The sequence below is a fragment of the Drosophila kikkawai genome, chromosome X (assembly GCF_030179895.1).
Source record: "Drosophila kikkawai strain 14028-0561.14 chromosome X, DkikHiC1v2, whole genome shotgun sequence".
NCBI lineage: Eukaryota > Metazoa > Arthropoda > Insecta > Diptera > Drosophilidae > Drosophila > Drosophila kikkawai.
Window position 1 is genome coordinate 24,039,267 of NC_091733.1, and position 13,178 is coordinate 24,052,444.

Genomic DNA, 13,178 nt, shown 5'->3' on the forward strand with positions numbered 1-13,178 from the left:
ATTAATCATTAATAATTTTTATAATTGGGTAAATTTATATACTGAAATTTTATATTATATCGGAATATTATGGGAATTATGACGGAATTTTTAAAACAATTATTTATGATTCATATTCCAAACTAGTTACTATACTTTTTTTTAGTCAAGCTATTACTATTGAGTCATTTATGCATATAATAAGATTTATGGATATATATTGAGAAGCCTGTATCATTTATCATGCCTGGAAATCCCTGACCAGTGTCGGATATGATCATGAAACGCACTATATCGCATAGACACTGCCCAGATTCCCAATTACCGACCTGCATAACGAATAAATTGCCAACGATAATTTCCATTCGGGCGACGGCGACCCACTCACTTGCAACTTGCGAAACTCCTTACCTCACTGCATCGTCGTCGTCGTCGCAGTCGTCTCACCAGAATTCACCCTTCTGTGGCTTTGCAAACCGGCTAACGAATGGAGGGGACTCACCTGAATGACGACAACCAATGTGGTCTTGTACGTCACAACAAAAGTCGGAGAAAAGTTTTTCACTCGAAGGCATTTCCGGACAACCCCCCAACTACACTGGGACAAACTGAAAACCCAGTCACGATATAGCACTTTATATATATTTCAGGATTTCAAAAGATCACTTCTATAAGATTTAACATCTAAAATAAATTATTTTCATATTTTTATATATTTTTAAATTAATTAAAATGGAAAAAAGCATAATCCTTTCAAATATTTTATTTTATTATTTTTATTAATTTTTAAAAAATGTAAGAAAATACCTAAATCTATTTATTATTTAAGCTAATTATTGGAAAATAAATTATTTCCTTTTTTTGTAATATTCATAAATATTATCAACAAATTTCTCAATTAATTAAAATCGACTGATAGATCTAAAATTAATATTTTGAATTATTAAATAAAAATTAAATGAATTTTATTCGCTTCAAAATCTTTTTCCCAGTGCACGTTATGGCCAATTGAGCTCTGTAATAGACAGGCAAAAACAAGGGGAAGCCGGCTCCTGGTCTAGATCAATTTTCCAAGAATTGCAGTGCGGGGCGTGTTGCGTTTTGACCTTAGACAAATTGTTGCTATCTTCTATAGCATTCTCTGAGCTGAGCTGAGCTTTGCAGTGGAATAGTCTAGAAACGTAATGGAATTTAAACCCCCTATTAATTTCAGATGCTGATCAGATCGATCAGATTAGATCAAATTATACTGGCTTAGATCAATTCGCATAAATGTAATTGTAACTAAATAAAAACAAATGTTTTGTTTACAATTAAACTGAATTTTCAATTAGAAGTCATATTTAATTTTAGTAAATTTTTTTTAAACAAACTGGATATGGGAATCACCATAGAAATAAGCAAAATTTCCTTTACCCCAAAGCAAGTGATTAAGAATGCCATATGCAAATTGAAAAACTTTTAATAATTGCATATATAGCATACATTCTGTGAATTGGGACAATCATCGGACCGACGAGTGTTGTTTTTCTTGTTGTTATTGTTCTCACGGTCATCAGTCATTCAGTTTATTTATTCAGAATTAATCTTTGCCATTCAGTTAATTGTGAAACGGTTTTAGTATTATAGAACACTCATAAACATTTTTATCTAAAATAGCATTTTTTCTAAAATTTAAGGGCACTTTTTCTTGATTTACGTTAAAACAAGTTGGGAATTATAAGTGCACACGTGTGGCGAATTCGACATGGTTTTTATGAAAAATTTAACAGCAAAAAAAGTGAAAGAAACAAACTAAACGAAGCGAATCAGATATAAAATATAATACTAATATAAACAAATATTTTTATGAGTGTATACATTTATAAATATGTTTGTAAATTGATTTGAAAAAGTCCTAATGACTCAAGATCGGGTACTGTCATGGTTTATACTGTCATACGGTCATACTTTTTTCGATTTGCTTTGGATCTGAACAAATGATGGCCCCATAAATGCTCTGATTGCATTTTATTGTCACTTTTTTGTCGCTGGGGGCTTTTATACACACACACACAGAGACAAAAGCAAACAGAAAGTCCCGAAAAATGGCAACAAAAAAATTATTTAATGGGGGCATATATAAATTTCGAAGCGGACTTATCGGCCGACTGGCATTACAATATCTTTATTTCGATTTTCGCGCTTCGCTTATTAAGGATTGTTTTTTTAAGGGAGCCATAAACAGCAATCCGAAGAAATATATGTATGGTAAATAATAAATGAAGTAAGTACAATATTTTTTGTATATTTCCCTATTTTCTCGTTTCTCTTTTAATTTTCCACTAATTTTCTAATAAATATGTGTTTTTTATAGTTGATATTTCACTGTTTCTCAAAAATGTCCCTTAAAAAATCCTAATCATTCCCCAAAGTATCCCAAAAGTACAGTTTCTCCTTGTGTTCCTTGACTGAGCAGTAAAAATGCTTCTCTAAAAAATAAAATTGGCACTTTCTTACTTCCTGCTTTGCTTACTCAATCAAGAAAAACACAAAACGTGATGTTCGAGAAAGCAAAATAACAAAAAAATGCCAAAAAAAAAAAGGAACAACACTTTTAATCATTTTGTTTTGAACGAAAAGTTGATTTGAATGATGCATCGACTACGGGAGCGGGACAATGATGAACTTGCCTGCTCCACCTGCTCGCTCTTCTCCCACCCATTCTTCCCTATCATATATATGCTGTGCTTCTACCCTCCCATCAAATATACCATATACTATATTCATTTTATATGTGCGTGTCTGCTGGCGTCGCAATAACAAAATAATTGAGGTGGGCTCGCACAAAAACAGTGAAATAAAATGTGTACGTTTTTTTCGACTATGAATTACCCTTCTTTTTACAGAGAAATTTTAATTTAAAATTATTTTAGATTTAAATTTATAAGATTTTAATTGATAATTTGACATTTAATAAGCATTATTACATTTACGTATAGTACATTTTTCAGTTCTCAGCCAAGGAACCTCTTCAGTATAACAGTTTACATGGATTTTATAACAGTTTGTTGCTAAATTCCTGTTACAACTTTAATGTTTACAGTTTAAGTTTTAAATGTTGAGGAGTTAAATTACAAGCCCTAAGACTTTTTTTTAACAATTCTATTATATTTTTTACCCGAAAACAAAAATCCAGACTAAATACCTGTTTTAAAGCTGAGTACATAACAGAACCCTTGAACTCTTCAAGTACCGAGAGCATCAAAACAAAATATGAAAACGGCAAACAAAAAAAAGCAACTTTAAGCCGATTGCCATTGAAATTTTTGGGTGAAAGCCAAGAGAAAGAGCAAGAGAAACAACATTTGAACAAGTCGAGAGAGTAACAGCCAAGATAACTCAAGATATATTAAACAACAACAAAAATGTAGACAAATTTAGAGGAAAGAGAGCCATAAAGAAGAATGAGATGGATTCATTACCTTTTGACAAACAACAAATCAGCGAATTTGAAGACAAGAGGGAATGCGAGCAAACTATAATAGTGTCTCGCATCAACAACAATAACAAAAAAACAAATAAAACGATTTTCATACATAATTAAATTGATTAACTAAGTTGAAATTATTCAAGTCGTTGCTGTCGTTGGTCGTTGTCGAGCTTTGCATACTAAATACAGGCCAACAAAAAAAAATATAAATAACAACAAAAAAAAAAACACCTGAAACCCGACTGACGCCGACGATGATCATTAACTAATCTAGAGAGCAGAAAATTGTATTAAATTAACCGAAATGTAAGCAGCAAGAGCGCCGGGGCAATAGGAGTGTATATAAACAATAAACAATTGCTGACTAAGTCGAGTCACGAGACTTTCGATGCAATTAACAGACAGACAGAAAAGGGGGGTAGATGGCGGATAAATGGGGGGAAAAATAGTGTGTCGTAGTTTTGTTGGGGGACAACAAAAAAATTCGAGTGACAAAGTCCACTTAATTTACGGGCAGCATCCTAAGGCTTCAATTTTCCCAGCTGGATGAAAATAAACTGAGAGAAAGTACAGTTACTCGTTACTAGTTACTCGCTTCTCGTTACTTTCTTCAAGTTCAACTTTTTCTATGGTTATATTTTTTTGGAATTATAAAAACGATCGGAAAATATGTATAATAAAAAGTAAAGCTTTGTTTTTAAGGGACTATAATGACTATATAAAAGTAGCTAGCCTATAAACGATCGAAAAATAATAAAAAATAACGTAGTATAATATACAACTTCGATATTTTAAAGGTCTTAATTTGTCTTACATATTTACAACTTCAAAAGAAGCCAAGACAACTCCCAAAAAGAAATAAAAACTCTGTTTTGGTGCTCAACAAGTGCTACCACATACATTTTGTTAATTCCTCTTCGTCTTCTTGGCTATTTTCTTTTGCTTTCCATTTCCCCGTTCGATTGGCTTTTCCTACGACAGGCACCACTCCCTTGCCATGGCAAGGACACTGGATTAAGTGACTGGGGTTTCCAGCGGGTTGCCAGGTTGCCAAGGAACAAAAAACATTCAATTCATTTCAATCCAATTCAATTCGATTATATGGCCATTAGGCGGAGCAAACAAATGACTCAAGAGAGCGGAATGAAATGAGACAGAATGGTAGGGTTTCGGAGGGGGGCGGCATGTGGGTGGAAAAGCTGGTTGAAATACAGGTGAAAACGTTGTAGAAAGGTGGGTAAAAGTGGGTAGGGAAACTGAATACCGAGCAAACAGCTCTCTGCTGGAGGTAAAAAAAAAAAACTTGAAAAGGGATTCGATTCAATTCGATTCGATTCGCGTGGCTTAAGCTCAAGGAAAACTGTTTCTATTTGGTCTTGTTCTTGTTTTCTTTTTGTTTTTCCTGCCACGTGTATTAAGTGGCAAACATGGAAATTAAAAAAATAACAGCAAAAATAATCAACAAACACTAGCAACAATAAAAGCACAATGAACTCGGGCATATACGGGGGCACATGTAAAATTACAGTGATCGTTGCCAAAAAACACATCATTAGGCGTTAGTATTTATTTATTATTAGTATTATTTTGTACAAAAAAATATTATTAATATTATTTAAATAAGTTGAAATTTTTGAGCTGCCTCTGTGAAGGTTTAAATGTTCTCATTTAGCGAGTGATCACTGTACTCGAGCATGTAAACATATACATATACAAATATGATTGTTTATGCTTGTGTGGGTGCTATGTTTAAGTGCGTGTGTGTTAGTACACGTGCGTGGCTTTCAATGTCGCAATGTTTTTTTTTTTTTTTTTTTGTGGGGGCCAAATAAAATAGTTTTTCAACTTTTGCTGATATCGATCACCGAATTATCGGGAGGGGAAGTGGGTGGTGCTTGGCTTGGTTGGTCTCGGAATCAATCAAGAATTATTTTCAATGAACTGGGAGCCTTATTTTTATCCTAAAGTATGTTTTGTATGTGTATATACCACCTGAGGGCGATCTATTTTTGTTCATCTACGTATTTACAGCCAAAACAAGAAAAATACATCAACAAGAAAAAAAACAATGAAGAAAAATAAAAACAGAGACAAAAACCTAACCAAAATAGAGATATTTAACCCTTTACACCTTTATATTAATTTTATTACTATATATTTAGCTCTAAGACCTTAAAATGTATACTTCATATATTATTAAACAAAAAAACTACAATATTCAAATAAAAAATATATTTAAAATTGATTTTAAAGGGATCATTTTGTAAGTTTACTTTTTTAAACGATCAAGTTTTATTTCTGGACGGACCCCCAGCAGTATCCTCTTTATAATCCAAATAAATATAAATTATAGTGTTATTTATAACATTAATTAATTATTAATAATTTAAAATTAACTGATAATTAAATTATAAATATATTAAATAACCACTTCTAAACGACTCGAGATTTCAGATCTTAAATATTGGCAATAATTAACGTTTAACATTAAAAACAAGCAAGTCACACCATGATCCTTTTTCTGGGACTGGCTAATTAATATCCTACCTAAAACCATAATTTAAAAAATCCTTGATAAATAAGTACTAAATGAAGGAATCCTCGTCAGAGACCTCCTACAGGAAGGCAATCAGACTCAAACTGCTCTCAATGGGTTAAGTTTATCGACGACTCTCTCATCGAATGGTTAACGAAAACCAAAATAACATACAAAAAATAAGACAAACAACAAAGAGAGGAGCAAAGAAGAGAGCGAAATGGGATAAAATGGTACAAACCTGTTCCGCGCGTCGCGTACGTTGTGGTCGCCTGCATGGACGAACTGGAGGAGCCGGGGGAGGGGCCGGCTGCCAGCTGGTGGGCGAGGGGCAGGGGAACGGATGAGGGTCCAGCTCCACTGGTTTTGGTTGTGAATTTCAAAAGCATAGTTTTGAGCCGTTGTTGTTGCCGTTGTGATGTTGATGTTGTCTTTTTTTTATTATTATTATGGTTGTTGCTGTTGCTTCCACCGAATGCCGTTTGTTTGTTGTGTTGTCAAAACAGGGAGAGCGGCGGCGGAGAGAGGGAGCTAACGGTACAAGTGTCTCCGGACAATATTAAAATCCAAGTGGCCCAAAGGCTGCTACTTTTTTGTGCCTGCGTCAACACTCTCCTCTCTGTCTCTCTTTCTCTGTTTCTCCTTTCTCTATTTGTTGCTATTTTTAGCAACAACAAAAATTCTCCTCCTTGCTAGTCTCTCCGCAGTGTCACTTTGCTTACTCTCACTAGATTCCTGCTCCTGACGTTTTTTGTTTTATCAATTATATTACAGTTACAGAGAGCATGCCTCTCACTCGCACTCATTCACTCGCGATACGGCTGTCTCTTTCACTACCTCACACACGAGCGGGCGCCTGCACATGTACGTGTGTGTGTGTGTTTGAGTGGTGTTTTTTTTTTGCCGTGTTTATGTTAGTGTGTGTGTGCCTTGCTCAATTGTTTTTGTTGCGTGGTTTAATCCGTATCGTATTCGTGCTGCTTCAACTGTCACTTGCGTTCATTTGCATTTACCGCTATACGTTGACAATTGTGTTGTCGTTGCACGTTAACAAAAACAAAAAACAAAACTATTTTGCGCACTATTTTGGACGCAATTTTCTTCTATTTCCATTCAACTTGTTGCGCAGGGCTGCCAGACTGCCGGCGGTATATCGATAATTTCAATTAAAACTAGATTGAAGTTATCGATAAAGCGGTGTGGAACTTTGTTGAGCGCAGAAAAGAGAAGTGAGCATAATTCTGGCAGCACTTTTTTATAAACAATAATTAGGCCTTCTTCTGGGGATTCCCCTCAAAAATGTAATATTAAAGCGTATTTTTAAAGTTTGTTCATATATTTTAGCTGATTTTTTTAGTCAAGTGTTTGAAGGGGCTTATAACAAACGCACTTTCCCTGTGCAGTCTGGCAACGTAAATATTTTTTAACTCACTGCCTAAAACCAGTTTTATTTTGAATTATTAAAATAGAATTTTTATTTACAATCAAAATAATAATAAAAAAAATCTATTCATTTTTCCAAAAGAAAAAAAAACCTAACAAGAAACCAAATCCAAGGGCAGACCAAGTGCATCAACGGCGGAGAGGAGCTCCTGGCAGGTTCCTCCAAACCGCTGGCGCAGGGCTTTGGCCACCTCGCACAGCACCAGCAAGGACTCGCAGTACAGGTTAATCTCCTGCTTGTCAAAGACCTCCACATCCGTAGAATCTCCTTCCATTTCGTTGGCTGAATCCTTGGGAAAGAAGGGCTCGGCGATGAGGTGGAACAGGCGCAGCAGAAAGGTACCATCTTCTTGGTTTTGAAGTTTCCCCAGGATTAGGTTAAGGAATTCAGGTATCAAGGCGCTGGGCAGTACATTCCTCTCATGTTTGACCCCCTCCTGGCCCAGTTCTTGTTGGAATTTCGAGCTGGCCACCAGCTGGGCAGCACGATGGCGCACCCACTCGGCTTCGTCCAGCAGCACAAGCAAAATCAGACGCATAAAGCGACCCAATAGCTCCACATTTGACAAGAGATGCTCCTCTAGATGGCTGGCAGTGAGTAGATCACACAGCTCGACGGCCTGATAACGCAGGTAGACAGGCTGGAGAGGATCAATGAGGCTTAGGGCGTAATCCAACAGGGGCAGACAGTGCTCTTGCTCTAGGCTACCTCTCTCCCTTATCAAACGCTTGAGGGAAAGCACCAATCCCGGCTGCTGCTGGCTGAAGTGTGGTGTCTGTGACGAGCAGCGAACGATGATCTCTTCCAGCTGGAGTCCTGGTTCACATAGGAGAGGCTGCAAGGCAGCCAGGCGACTGATCAAAGCCAGGTTCCAGCTACGTTTGGGAGCTGTGACCATTTCAAGAATGCAGGAATGTATATCCTTCGATTCGTAAAGGAGCTGGCAAAGCTCCCTCCGCTGGTCATCAAGGAGGGTTTCATTATAGCGACATATATCCCCGGCAAACTGGAAATGCTCTATGTCCAGGTCACTGATCAAGTTATGCTCTCTTGATCTCTGGAGAAGCAGGTACAACCAGAGTTCCACCTTGAGTTCATCCAAGGCAGCAGGCAGTTTATAAGAGGTTTTAGCCAAGTCCTCGACCAGGTGCTGCATCATTCCCTGGACATTTCCTTGGAGACGATGCAGATGCAGGCAAAATATCTGATAAAAGCGCGTGGTTATGCCCTGCTCCTGACAGCGCCTGTAGATTTCCTCATGATCCAAACCATAAACGGTGGCCATTTGTTCTAAGAGCTCACCTTCCACCTGGTTTGGCTCCACTGCATCCGCCATAATAGCCACCATTACCTCCAGCAAAGCGCTAAATAGGCAAATATCCCGATGGAGGAGGTGCTCTGCCAGAAGGGAGAGCGTGTGAAGTTGCAGCCTGGCCAGGGAAGGGTTAGCCCAGCGAGTCAGCCGTTGCAGGTGGAGCAGGAGGAGCAATTGTCCATGGCAGTGATTGGCATCCAGGCTGAGGGAAGCCTGTAAAGACTAAGAAAACAATTGAAGAATTTAAAGAAAGATGTTACAAATTTCTACAAACTCCACTTACCAGCTTTAACTGGAGCACCTTGAGCTCCACAATTATGCGCCGAATCTCGGCTAGCGCCCGCTCCTGGCTCACAAAGTTGGCCACCACCAGGGCGGCCCTTTCGCGGGTCATCAAATCGTGAGAGCTGCAAATCCTCAGCAGGAAAGGCACAAACTTGCTTAGCTAATGGAGATTAAAGATTCAGCAAAGAAGGATTAGGTCATAGGTCATATGCCACACTCACATTCAAGGTGGATTCGGTGCCCTCCAGGGAGGAGGGATACAGGCGGCTGAGCATTAGGAGCATGGCCTCCAGCTGGACGGTTTGCCTACGTTTTCCGCTGCTTATACTCCTGCCTGCTCCTGTTCCCACCTCCATCTCCTCCGCCTCTCGTCGCAATCCCTCATGGAAGTAGTCAAAGAGCTGGGGATATCGCGTAAAGAAGATCCTCCCCGTCATCCGGTTGCGTACATGCAGCTCACCAGTCTCCAGGCGTGCTCTTTCCACACCAAACACACGTACCACAAGGGCGGCCAGCAACAAGGTGGCACAGTTCCGCTCCGACCACTCCTCCGCCCGGAGCAGGCTCTCCAAAGCACACTGAATGCCCCTGGCCACAAACTCGGTGACCAACTCGGCCAGTTCGCTGCAACGGAAGAGAGCCCGCATTATGTTCAAGGCATGACTGCGGGCGGTAATGGCAGCGGCTCCGGGACTCCTACGCTCGCACACCTCCAGCAGACGATGCATGCACCGATGCAGAGTGGCATGAGTGCCCAGCTTGAGCTCCGTGCAGATGAGAGCCTGCAGCATGAAGGGCATTCCGGCACTGCGGCGCGTGGAGCACAGACGGCGGGTTGGCTGCGCCTCCTCCTCCACCATGGCCATGGCCTCGTTGACCCACTGTTCAGGCAGATGATTGAGATGCACTGCATCACTATGCCAGAAGCGGCGGCAAAGCAGGCTAAAGCCCACATAGGCCTGCTCGAAGGCACCGCGATGCTTGGTCTCCGCCAGGAGCAGCAGGAACAGCTCTCCAATCTCCTCTAGGTGGGTTTTAGAAAGCAAAAAGTCCTCTGGCTGCTCTTCCTCCAGTGGAGCCCTTTGCACTAGTTCCCCTAGAATGAGAGACACCTCCTTGATGCCACGCCAGGCGCACAGGAGCACCATCTGTGGCGTGGTCCGGACCTGCTCTAGGGCCTGGCTGGGCAGCCGGCGGCTGAAGACATTTGAAAGTAAAGGTTGAGCCAACTCCTGGTCTTGGGTCTGCGGCAGATGACCCTCCGGCGAGGCATTACTAACTACGGGCAGCACCACCTGGCTAATCTTCAGACAGAGATTCACTAGATCCTGGATATAACCACGCCAATAAGAATCTTTGGCTAGTTCCTTGAGCTTCAGCTGCTGCAGGAGGTGCCTGCTGGCAAAGAGCAAACCGTAGAGAGGATTCCGTTTGGCTGCCTCGGCCAGATCCTGCTGGGCCAGGTTTAATCCTTCCTTCAAAAAACCCAGGCACCACTTTAGGGCTAAGTAGATCCTGGGCTCATAGAGAGGCACTTGTTTCTCCTGGACAGGCAACTCCGTTTCCACTTCCTGGACCTGACAGTAGACCTGCAGCTGGTAGGCCCCAGTGGCCGAATCTGGAGGCCTCAGCGAGAGCAGCAGCTCCATTATCCTGTCCGGCTTTAGCCCTGAGCGTGTCTGAAGTTTCATCAAGAGCTGGGCGGCCAAAAGCTTGTTCTGCTCATAGCTATCAGCCAGGCAAAGCTCTAGGTAGGTCAAGGCCTTGGAGGGCAGCTGCTGCTCTAGTTTCTGCAGTTTTAGACGCCGGCACAGCTCCACACAGTCACGTAGCAGGTTTAAAGATAACCAGCGACGTCCATAGTTGGCAGTGGGAAAGAGATTAAGCGACAGCAGGACCATAAGGTTGCCCAACAGCTGGCTTAATTCCTCACCCCCGGCAGTGGGTCGCTTCAGATGCTCGGCCAGACCCAGGTGTATCCTTCGCAAAGCCTTTTGCAGCAAACCATAGCCCAGCTGGCGGAGATGGGCACTCGGATTGTTGGCATTGTGACGCAGATACAAACCCATAGCCTGGGCCTCGGCCTGGGTCAAAGGGTCACTAGGACGCGGTGTCTCCACCACAAAGCGCAAAGCCAAAAGTCTCGAGTGATCATCCAAGCCCAGCAAAGCCTCCTCCAGCTCCAGCTTCAAATCAAGGAGCAGCTCCTGCCGCCGCTGGCTGAGCTGGCGTACACTTAAAATAGCTGCCAGTTTGCTGCTCAGAGGTAATCCTTCATTCCTTAAGAGCAACTGGGCCAAGGCCTGCGGTTCCAGCTGCACGGCCTGCGTAAGGAGTTGCTCAATGGCCGAGCGACGCTTGTCCTGGTCTCCGGTGGCCTTTAAAAGCTGGCCAAACCAAAGGTTTTGCCATTCCTCAAAGGGTTGGGTTTTATGGGCGGAGATCATCATGGCTGGAGGAGATTGGGGTAGAAGGATTAGCATATAAAAAGCTTAAAACTACGCTCTCTCGCTTACCCTTGAACAAGGAATCCACGCTGTCCTCTTGGCCCAGAAACCTGGGAAATATCTCACCAAACAGAGAAGGACACTGCCTGAGGGCCTGATCCACACCCAAAACGCCCACAAGCTGCTCCAGAGCCAGGCAGCTCGAATTTAAAGGCACCTCTCGACCCTCAAACTGGCTATAGACCACCTGGCAGAGCTCCTTCTCCTGCCCCCTAGCCTGGGCATGCTGTAAAACCTGACGAAACAGGGAGCTGCTCATGTGACGCACTGCATCCGTGGCATTGGACAAGTGCTGCAGGGCAAAACACTGAAGCTGGGCCAGTATAAGCTGCTGCACTGCCTCCTCACCGGCGGGCAAGTCACCCAGCGACTTGGAGTATATAAAAAGATGCTTGGAGAGGTAGACCAGCAGGTTGCTCACATTGCCTTCCGTTTTAGCCACGTCCAGAATGAGTTTCAGGATGGCTAGGGCCTGCTGTCCATGCTCGGGGTAGTCCTTGGGCTGGAGGACCAGCAAAGCCGCTGTCTGGACGGGTAAATCCCGCTCAGCCTGCGGCCTGGAACAGGTCTCCAGATATTCACCAAAGCCACCTGAGGCACGGGCCAGGTGTCCTATAAGCAGGCCAGCAATGGAGCGTACATCCCAGGGAGTGTCCACATGACGGGCCACACGCTGGGCCACCACATCTGTGGCTTGGAGCAGGTGCTTCTCCCACTGCTGGCCACTCCACTCGGACAGGAGGCTCACCTGGAAGCGCAGGGCATTCTGCACATACAAATACAGCTCATTGCGACGCGTGGGCGACAGCTCCAGGCGGGAATCACTGATGTCTGTCCAGTAACGCTCCAGGGCCAAGGGCAGCAGCGGCATATATTGATGCACTACGTCACCAAGGGCCTCCCGGCCATAGGGAAAATTCTGCAGGCAGGCATTCGCCGAGACAAAGACATCGTTGAGTTGGTCGTGACCCAGAGCACTCTCCTCCTGCACTCTGCTGGCCATTTCACGGAGTGACTGACGCAGCGCCTCAAGCAGGGTTTCCTTGGAGCGCCTGTTTACCCCTCCTTGTTTGGCCAAAGCCTGGTCCGAGAAGAGCCTGACGGAGATGGACATATGGAGACCAGTTAGTGGCCACTTGTGGTGGGGGGCAGCTGCTCACCGTACTTGGTCAGCTGGTTGCGCACGGCATGCTTAAGCGGGCTGGCCAGCAGCACATCGGCCAGAAACTGCTCCACCGCTCGGTGTGGATCCTCTGGCTCCTTGTAGAACACATCCTTGGCCACCAGGACCTGCTCAGCACTGCTGGTTGCCGCCGCAAATTGCTGCACAAATCCATTGGGAGCTAAAATATAAAGAAAACAACAAAGATCAACATGTGGCCCGCCTCCTCCTTCTCGCTCGCACTCACCGGAACTCCAGCGCTGGGGCAGCGGGACAAGGGCGTCGCGCAGCTCGGCAAAGCGCTTGGGATGCGCGCAGAGCTTAAGAGCGGCCACGCGCAGATTCAAATCGTTCATCTTTAGCTCGGAAGACTTGGGGGTCCGGGAAATGGGAGAAAGAAACCACAAGCCTGGAGAGCGGGAAGCGTGCAGCGTGACCGTTGTCCCACAAAAGAAACATAAATATACCAACTGCTACA

At 43.1% G+C, this 13,178-nt stretch overlaps 2 protein-coding genes across 3 annotated transcripts in view; both read right to left on the bottom strand.

Moving 5' to 3' along the window:
- The window catches only part of NFAT (NFAT nuclear factor), a 48,079-nt gene extending 40,956 nt beyond the window's left edge, over positions 1 to 7,123 (bottom strand). Inside the window, exon 1 of the mRNA XM_017179808.3 lies at positions 6,229 to 7,123. Coding sequence (XP_017035297.1) covers positions 6,229 to 6,376 — 148 coding nt within the window. The 5' untranslated portion in view covers positions 6,377 to 7,123. The remainder of the gene's footprint in view (positions 1 to 6,228) is intronic.
- A 353-nt stretch (positions 7,124 to 7,476) lies between these two features.
- Positions 7,477 to 13,136, bottom strand: THADA (Thyroid adenoma-associated protein homolog). Of its 2 annotated transcripts, XM_017179863.3 has the most exons (6): positions 12,948 to 13,136; positions 12,704 to 12,881; positions 11,548 to 12,635; positions 9,253 to 11,483; positions 9,030 to 9,191; positions 7,477 to 8,968 (listed from the first exon to the last, which is right to left on the bottom strand). In XM_017179863.3, exons 1-6 carry the CDS (start codon positions 13,054 to 13,056, stop codon positions 7,523 to 7,525), a joined length of 5,214 nt encoding a protein of 1,737 aa, XP_017035352.1. In that variant the 5' UTR covers positions 13,057 to 13,136; the 3' UTR covers positions 7,477 to 7,522. The 2 variants fall into 2 exon arrangements, with proteins under 2 accessions (XP_017035352.1, XP_017035353.1); XM_017179864.3 differs by lacking the exon at positions 12,948 to 13,136 and having other exon boundaries at positions 12,699 to 12,832.
- Positions 13,137 to 13,178: the final 42 nt, after the last annotated feature.

Coding starts and splice junctions, on each gene's coding strand:
- THADA (XM_017179863.3), bottom strand. CDS start 13,056: ATGAACGATTTGAATCTGCGCGTGGCCGCTCTTAAGCTCTGCGCGCAT. Junction 11,484..11,547: donor CGTGGATTCCTTGTTCAAGG/GTAAGCGAGAGA, acceptor AATCTCCTCCAG/CCATGATGATCTCCGCCCAT. Junction 8,969..9,029: donor AGGTGCTCCAGTTAAAGCTG/GTAAGTGGAGTT, acceptor TTGTTTTCTTAG/TCTTTACAGGCTTCCCTCAG.